The sequence below is a fragment of the Microtus oregoni genome, unplaced genomic scaffold (assembly GCF_018167655.1).
Source record: "Microtus oregoni isolate MIOR12 unplaced genomic scaffold, Mior012 000001F_ref0000356, whole genome shotgun sequence".
NCBI lineage: Eukaryota > Metazoa > Chordata > Mammalia > Rodentia > Cricetidae > Microtus > Microtus oregoni.
This window is the reverse complement of record NW_024543060.1, coordinates 3,648,724-3,658,095: the sequence shown is the minus strand read 5'-3', so window position 1 is coordinate 3,658,095 and position 9,372 is coordinate 3,648,724. Positions and strand designations below refer to the sequence as shown.

Here is a 9,372-nt window from a genome sequence, read left to right as displayed (position 1 = left end):
ACATGGGGACTGAGCAGTGCTATTTTTTGACTGGGGTGTACCCTGGAGTGCCCCGATTCCCAGACTGTTCATCTGCCTCCCCCACAGCCTGCTGTCCAGTCCAGAGGACCACTGCCTACCACTATACACTCAGGTGGGGGGCGGGTAAGGTGGAAACCTGCCTGTGCTTGGGCAGCCTGTTGTTTCTCCTAGTCCTCTGCACAGGCATGGGAAACTGTTCACGTGTGCTGCGGTGTCTTTCCTTTTCCACTGCCAACGAGAACGGCATCGTCATTCCCAATGTGTGGAACTGGAGTTTATCTTTTTGGTATGATCCATAAAAATTAAAAAACCCTATACACAAAAACTCCCTAAACTAAAAAACTTGATACAGACAACAACTTGAACAATATTGCAGGTAGCACTGGACGCAATATCTATACTTAACATAAAAACTTTTTTTTTCAAAACTATTTCAAGGGATTGAATAGTCAAGGTACAAAAACATTTATTTAAATTAAACATTTTTGACAAATCAATATTCATAACTGTTCCATGCATATGTAGTTTTCTTGAAAAATAGAACAGAGTAGCTTAATGTCTGTGATACTGCTTTACAAGATTATTAATACACACTGAGACTGGGCACCAGTCGATCATATCATCAGCCATTCACTATGTATCACCACATGGTATATACAGTAATAACATAAAGATTAAGTATATCTTATAAGCGATTTTATAATAAGACTTCTGGGAGGGGGGAATCCGTCAACAATACAAAGTATAAGACGGAGATAAACAGCAGAATATAAAACACATTCCATAAAGGTAATAATACACACGTGTTCAAGGACAGACCAGAGTCCATTAGCTCAGTGTTAGGTGTGTTCCTTCAAAGGAGGCTTAGGGGATGGAAATGTCCGGGGTGGGATCAAAGCTGAGGAACATCTTTGGATGTCACAGTGTGTTTGTTTGGGACTGCCAAAGGATGGTGGGGCAAGGGAACTGTTCAGATACATCCACTTGAAGAGCAAGAACTGAGTTTCCCTCATGGCCAGGGGAATCATGCCTGGGATTTCAAGTCAGGGGGCCTTCGAATTGGAGGCCAGTTTGGAGTAGAGGGGGAGTAAGAGAGGAAAAGAAAAACCTCCAGGAAAGTGTGAGGAGCAGCAGACAGGCGGAAGGGAGTCTCCTTTGCATCTATAGATAGGGCCGTGCAGCAGGTTTGCTAGAGAAATCAGCACAGCCCGCTGCTGCTGCTTTGTGAACAGTGTTTTTAGTTTCCTGGCTCTTTGGGCCATTCAGCAGGGAGGTGGTGAGACACTGCTACAGTTGAGAAGTCTCTAAATCAGGCTACACACCCGGGGGTGGAGGGACGTGCCTGCATAAGGGCATCTCTCTCACACTGTAGTCTCCCAGAGTGTGTGTAACAAAAATAAAAAAATGCATCTAAAGTATATATTAAAAACGAAACAAAAAAAAGCAAGCAAACAAACAACAATAACAAAACAAAACTTCAAGTCTGGGTGTGGTGACACTCGCCTTTAATCCCAGCACTCAGGAGGCAGAGGCAGGCTTTGAGTTTGAGGCCAGCCTGGCCTACAAAGTGAATTCCAAGACAGCCAAGGCTACACAGAGAAACCCTGTCTCAGGAGAAAAACAAAACAAAACAACCACTTTGAGTCTGATTTTGCTTTTAGTGATACAGCTGAGAATATTCATTAATTTCCTGAACCGGGGTGTATGTTTTCTTTTTTAAAAAAAATTATGTTTAGTATTTGTGAGAATGTATGTGAGCATGCTCAAGAACACATATGTTGAGGCATGCACACAGAGGTCCGAGTACAACTTTAGGAGTCGGTTCTCCCCTTCCACCATGTATGTTCTGGGAACAGACTGTTGATCATCACGTTGGCAGCCAGCACTTTCACCCACCGAGCCATCCCGAGCCATCTTGTCCACCCAAGGGTAAGTGTTTTTCTCAACTGGAGGAGTTCCTTTGGAATTCTAGGATGACTGGGGACCAGGGAACAGGAAAGCAGAAAACCTGGACCCTTGGGCAGTACACATGAAGTCCCCATGAGTCTGCCCATTCCTGGGCTCACACTCTCCTTGTCCTTGAGAGGACCATAACTCAGGAATCCATAGAGAAGAGGCCAACCCTCCTCACTTTACAGGAGAGAACACAGTTAAGGCTAGTCAAGCCAGAATGGGGTTTTGCCAGTTAGAGCCTGAACTGAGATAGACCCCAGACCCAGAGTCCTTCTCACTGGGAGCACCACAGATTAGAGGCAGGAACTCCAATGCACTGGACTTCCCACCGTCAGCTACACTGATGGCAGCAGATAGAAGAGTGGCCAGGAAGTCCCACTGCGTTAGCTCCTCGAGGCTGTGCTTCCGGGGTGAAGCCAACAAAACACATTTGAAGGGACAGATGGGGCGCTGGATCCTGGCTTTCTGACCTCCTGCCACCATGGGATGGTGACATTACAGTTTCTGCTCTGTTCAGTGCTTCAGACCGAGGAGAGGACGGCAGGGCTGGGCCAGGCTCCATGCCGCTGGCTCTATGACACGCTGTAGCTGTTGTAGTATGTGGCTGTGGCATCAGCCAGGACGGATATGAGACTGGTCTCTGTGGAGCCTGTTGTGGTCCCCTGGGAGAGTGGGCCATGCCCAGTCAGGGTCCCAGCCCCTGCAGCAGAATCGGGGTGGCCAGGAGTGTTCAAATACTGATCAAACTCATTGCGATCCATGTCCCCCAGAAGTTCCACCTGGCTTAGTTGATCCAGGGTGTCGAAGCCAGGGTGCTCAGGAGGTGGGGAGAGCTGGCCCAGGTGGGCCTGGAGGTTGGGATGAAGAGGGTGGTAGGTGGCAGGGGAGTAGTAGGCTGGAGATGGGGGGCAGCCAGGAACAGAGGACATCATAGAAACCCCTGGGGACTGGCCAAGAGCCAAAGAACCTAGTGGGTGGCTGCAGTGGAGGGGATTAGGAGTGAACTCTGGCGAGTAAGGGGGCCCTGGTAGGTGGGGGAGGCGATGGGGGTGGCCATGTTCCTCCTGACATGAGGATGAGAAGAAGGTCTGCTCAGGCTCCAGCGCGTCCAGGGGCGACATCTCTGGGGGTGTGGGTAGCCCATAAGGATATGTGTCCACACTGCCAGGGGCACCAGCTGCACCTTCGTGGTAACAGCTGTGTAGTCCGGGCAAGGCAGTGCCTGGGGAGTACTCACCCCTGTCCTCCTTCTCCCCCAGTGTACTCCTGCCAACGCCGTTTTTCTCAGGCAGTGTGTTCTGGTCACGAGAGAGGGAGCTCAGGAGGAAGCCAGGGTCCACACGCTTGCAGAGGCGCTTGCCTTGTTTCTTTCTGCGGGGTCGGTACTTGTAGTTGGGATAATCCTGCATGTGCTGTAGGCGCAAACGCTCTGCCTCATCCACGTAAGGCCTCTTTTGCGACAGCGTCAGGGCCTTCCACGACTTTCCTGATCACACAAACCAGAGAAGGGCATACTCAGACTCCAAACGGCTGGCTCAGCTTTTACACCCGCATCAGCCTCGTGCCTCTTAGCGTCCCATGTGCCAACACCTCTGTCCCCCTACTCTACCCGAAGGAACCTTCTCACAGCCTCCAGGGACACCGTCTGCTTCTAGATCCCACACAGAGAGAAGGGGCTGAACCACCCCGGCCTGTTTGCATTGCACAACGTTAGCTTTTCTCACAGAGAAAGTGCTTAAAAACCACCAGCTTGCCTGAAACTGCCAGATGGCCCAGCCATTCCAAACTCACCTGACCCAATCATTAGTAACAGAAAAAAAAAAAATCTAAGGGTCCTAATACTGGCTGGGGTTCTTCCTTTCCTTTAAGGGTCAGATCCATTCATTTGTGCATTTTAATGGAAGTTCCCTGCTGCTAAGGAAGTGACTCCGTGCTATTTACTTATGACTCTCAGAACCTTTACTGGAGTAGCCCAGCCTTGGCAACTATATCATCAAGTTGATTTAAGAATCTCAGTAAGGCTCACAAATAACTGTTCCTCACCTCTGAGGGTCAAATAGACTCTACTATGTAAAGATATAGGTATGGCTTGAAAGCTAACATTTACACACACAGAGAGAGAGACACACACAGAGGCACACTCACACACACACACACACATGACACCACTTTCTCTCATGGAATTAGGACCTTTTGGACATAGCAGAGCACTGGCTTAGCCACAGCTCCTCACAGAAGCAAACTCCTTAACTTCCCTGGGTCCCCATCCTCCTTACTATAGGGTCCCCATCTTCCTTACTATCGGGTCCCCATCTTCCTTACTATCGGGTCCCCATCTTCCTTACTATAGGGTCCCCATCTTCCTTACTATAGGGTCCCCATCTTCCTTACTATAAGGTCCCCATCTTCCTTACTATAGGGTCCCCATCTTCCTTACTATCGGGTCCCCATCTTCCTTACTATAGGGTCCCCATCCTCCTTACTATAGGGTCCCCATCTTCCTTACTATAGGGTCTCCATCTTCCTTACTATAGGGTCCCCATCTTCCTTACTACAGCACATTCTGCTTCCAATTCAAGACTTTCTCTTTTAAGAGCATCCTCTCCGTGTAACCCCGTTGGTGCTAAAATGCTGCTTGTGCTTGGTTTTCTATTCATCATTCCCTACCTATCTGCTGCCTTGCAAGCCACATTGGCATCCCTCTTCCGCCTTTCAGTGGGCATTGTGCAGCCCTGCTCCAGGGATTTGCAAGAATCACATCTAGACTGTTTAAACTGCTCCTTCCCATGGTGGGCATCTACAAATTTCACATGCTTCCCCTTGACTCTAAAGCACCCCGAAGTTCAGATCCTCCAGTCAAGATGACAAGGCATCAGGCCGTGGAAGTCCTGTAAAGAAAGAGCCCATATCTTGCCACCGGTCACAGTCCAGATGTGGCTAAGCACAGGGTCATGCATGCCCTGCCCTTGTCCCCAACAGTCCTGTTGCTGCCCTCGTTCCCCACTGGCTGGCTTCACGGATCAGGATGTCATAGGGCACTGAGTGCTCAAAGGCAGGAATTATTACTATTTGCCAGTTGTTGTAATTAGCTGTCACTTAGAGTACGGCTTGAAGAGTGTTCCCAGCACCAGATGTGGAGATGACGCTGGGTGTCAGCCCGTGGCTGAGGCCACAAAGCTCTTACAAGAAGTCCAGGATGAAGACACACCCCACACTCTATCCATGGTCTGGATATAAAATATGTCTCTCGTTTCCAAATGCACCCAGATGCGATATAGTATTAATAAAATACAATTTCCATTATTAAATCCTAACAGATGTCTAATTTGTGATACAGCTTCTCATTCATAATACTTCACTTAATGTATTTATGATATACCCAAATATTTCCCTTTCACCTGTTAAATATCCTCTACCTAGGTGGGTCCTAAGGTTAAAGTTGGGAGAGTTTATAGTAGCAAAAGTTGGGAGTCTCTTATCCAGTCCAGGCCTTCCTCCCCTCTCATAGGCCAGAGAGGGGAGAAATCATTTAGGAAGAAAGACCATAGGGGATGGCTGCTGCTACCAATGTTAGCAGGCACTGTGTCTCTATTTCACCAGCAGTGGATGCCTGCTGTTTTCCCCTCCCCTTAGTCAGGCTGAGCTGCTAAGAGGGGGAAGAGTCTCCTCTGCAAGATGAACTGTACCCTCCTGCAGCCTAGTGCCCTATTCCAGAGAGAATTAGCCCACATCTGTACCTGCCCTTGCCCCCCAAAACAGGCATTTTAAATTCTTCTGCAGGCACCCCACCCTTCTTCTCTCCTCCCACCAGGGCCTGCCACAGAAACCTGGTCAAAAATGGAACCATTCCTTCCTTGGTTAGGATTGATCAACAGGGTGATGGGGGGGGGGGGGGGAATTAGGAATTCATAAGAAAAGCGCTGGCATTTCTTTTTTTTTTTTAAAAAAAAAAATCTCTTAGGGTCTCAAGAAAACAACATAAGCTTTCAGGACAAAGAAAAATAGTGTTTCAGATATTAGTCTATTTCTTGTTACACCAATAAAAAGGCGCCTCCAAGGCAATGTTCACCAATACACACTAGGCACAGCTGGCCACAAGTGGTGCTTAGAACCTCAAAATTCTCACCAACTGCTTTCAGGGGCTCCAGACAGCCAGCAGGCTGGGCCCTCTTTCTAGACCCAGGCCTTTTGCCAGCAGAAAGTCAGCCGTCTCTGTGTGACTCTGAGAGAGGAAAGAGCCCAGGCTCCTACGGAAAAGGGAAGGGCTTCAACCCAGCAGTGGGTGGGGTCCAGGGGCCTGCATGTCTCTCCTGGCCAGCCTGGTGCCCTCTGTAAACACAAAATGTTTTGAAGGGATTTCATTGGTTAAAATAAATAAAAACCACGTTGAAGGGTAAAGAGGTTTGAAGTAAGGTGAAGCTGAAAAGAGGTTGACTTCAAGATCCATGAGGCGGCCCAGTAGGTAAAAGGGCATTTCTTTGCCATCACGCCTGAAGATTTGAATGTTTGATTCCTAAAACCCACATGGTGGAAAGAAGGCACCTACTCCTTACCTGAAAGTGTCTTCTGACACCACCCCCCACTCACTGTGGCATGCTCACGTGCATATATACACATGAACACAAACACGTATATAACATGCGTGTGACACATACAGACACACACACACACACACACCGCTCCAGGTACTAGAGAGAAAAGAAACTCCTACAGAAACTCGGATTTCTAAGAACCATTTTAGCATTTCACCCCTGGCCTGTCTGGTCCCAGTCGGGATTATCTGCGGACAGTGCCATACCTGCAAACATGAAGCAGGCATGACAGACCCTCCCTCCCTAGCTGCTCCAAGGATCTTCTCAAGTTATCTACACTGCTACGATAGATAAGTGAATCGAGTCTATTCTGGTGGACGTCTTTTGTTGCTACCTCCCCCCGCCCCGTTAAATAATTAAAAATAGGGATTCTTCCCGGTAAGGCCTCGATTGACGTATATTCGTTATCATCTTATTCATGCCACACTGTCTCTGTTTGTCCCAGTCATACAACGTGGGGGAAATGATGGAGTCTCCAGCTTCAGTCTCCCAGCAAATGCCAGTTCCACCTAGGCTAAGCTGAGTCCCTGAACCCGAGTTCCCGTCCTCTATACCCGATGCCTGGTCGCGCCCGCCGCTGGGGCCCGGGTTTCTGCTCCAAGTCCCGGAAAAATAGCCAGTCCAGAAACCCGCCCTGGTCCTAGTGAGCAACTCGATGGTGTCCTTGCTCCGACGCCCCCCTCCCCCGCCATCTGAGAACGGCGCTGTCATCCGCGCAGTCCCCAAACCACTTTCGCGTCCCGCGCACTTACCCAGCATCTTGCTGAGCTCCGCGTTGTGCAGGTCTGGGTTCTGCACCGCCAGGCGTTTCCTCTCGTCCTTGGCCCACACCATGAAGGCATTCATGGGCCGCCGGATCCGGCTCTCCGAACCCTTTTCCCCTGGAGGTCGGGGGACGGCGGGCGGCGACAGTCCATCCGACAGCTCGGTTTCCAGGGCGGGACACTCCAGTCCTTCGGTCCACGGATAGGTTCCCAGTAGCGAGGCCATGGCCGAACGCGGGACACTTGGCTTCGCCTCGTGGGGCCGGCGATGACCTGGCCCTCACTCAGGTCGCGACGTCCAACTTGGCCCGAAGCCTCAGGCCGGGCCCTTATTTATCAGCTTCGGGCCACCGGGTCCTCCAATGACTCTCAGGGGCGGCGCGGCCCCTCCCGGCTGCCCCGCCGCGGCGTCCCCTCTGCGACCTGCCGGCGGGGAGTGGGAGGGGCCGGGCCTGTCCCGGTGCCCGCCCCTGTCCTCCTCTCCGCCTCCCGAGCCCGTCCCGGATCAGCGGATCAGCGCTCGGGTGCAGGTGCTGCAGAGCCACGGGGGAGCGTGCGCATGGCCCTCAGTCTCCCCCACGTGGCGCGGGAGTCAAGTCCAGCCCCCTGTTCCGCTGGTCTGGCTGCCCTCCGCCCAGGGACCAGACTCTATCAAACTCCCACAAGGGAAAACTGAACTCTAACAGCTTTCGCAGGGATACACGGACCATCAATGTCCCTAGATCGGCCAATAAGCTATTGTGGACGGGACATACCTATGACTTTGGTCATCTCGTCCCAGCCAACGTGGGCGGCTACCAGAGATGGTCTTAGGCCGATGTGGGATCTACCCGGACGTCGGGTTCTGCTCAGTGCCCTTTCCAAACTGACACTCTGGGTCTCTGGAGGAGGTCAGTCTTGGTTTCTACCATCCGATTTTCCTCTTCCTTTCTTTGCCTCATCCCACTCTGCCTGGCCACCGCTTCCCTGCAGTCCCAGTCTGCAGCTCCCTTGTTAGTAACTCTTTTCGCAGAAATCTTTTCTGGAGTTTTCCTCTACTCAAGAGAGAAGTCGCTTTTACGATCCTAGGTCCCCCAACGACTTCCTTGCAATCCACGGGCCTCCTTCGTTTCCCGCATCCTGATACTTCAGGCTAAAAGGGCTGTGGCCTGGGAACTAGAGACCGTCTCCCCCTGATGCTACGGCAAGTGCTTCTGCTGTTACACCAGCGACCGCACACAGTAGGCACTCAAGAACTGCCGAATAAATGAATGAATGAGCCAATATGGTTTAGACACACCCCACTGTAGAAACCACAGCAGGCGGGACTAGATCCCGGAGTTAGACCCACAAATATTTCTGGTATACCACCCCATATGGAGGCTCCGCAGAGGCGACCTTCGAAAGAGGGAAGATCCCAACGGAAGACCGGAAGACCATGGGGTTGGGTGCTAGAGCCTGCCTTGAATTTCTGAAGGCGCGACAGCAAGTTCGATATCTCCCAAGACCTTTTCTAATCCTAAAACCAGCCGATAAGGCTGACCTCACAGGCGGTGATGAGGTAAATGCAGTGAGCTCCGGCTGTGCAATCTTTGATGGAGATACCGCTCTAGACCTAAATTCCAGCGCGCGGTGACTGAATTCACCGATGGCCTCGCTTGCAACGTGCAAGCCGGCCAGGGCTGAGACTCTCCAAGTGTCCAGAGAACTGCAACTTCTCCGAGTTTAGGACCCAATTTTACCTTCCAGGGCCCCAGATAAAATTCATCAGAGCATGTGCTTTCGGCATAAAACAGACCGGCATTTCCCATCTCCCCCGCGCCAGGGCCAGGATTCCGCAGCAGTACTCTAAGGCTGGTGTCCCTTAAAACCGGGGATCGCCTTCGCACTTCCCCAACCCCCCCTACTGTGCAAAGCCAGGACTGCCAGCCAAGGGTGGTTCAGAGGGGCGCTGGCCTGGAAGTGGACGTCCTAAGGTGCAGGCAGTTCGGCCACCAGGCACCTGCACCAAACTTGAAGGAGGTTTACCGAGAGTATATCCGCCATGGAGGCGGAAGTTCCTA

General features: G+C 51.1%; 1 protein-coding gene across 1 annotated transcript; it reads right to left on the bottom strand.

Moving 5' to 3' along the window:
* Positions 1-1,538: 1,538 nt before the first annotated feature.
* Positions 1,539-7,597, bottom strand: Sox7 (SRY-box transcription factor 7). Its single transcript, XM_041672468.1, has 2 exons — positions 7,319-7,597; positions 1,539-3,460 (listed from the first exon to the last, which is right to left on the bottom strand). Exons 1-2 carry the CDS (start codon positions 7,554-7,556, stop codon positions 2,547-2,549), a joined length of 1,152 nt encoding a protein of 383 aa, XP_041528402.1. The 5' UTR covers positions 7,557-7,597; the 3' UTR covers positions 1,539-2,546.
* Positions 7,598-9,372: the final 1,775 nt, after the last annotated feature.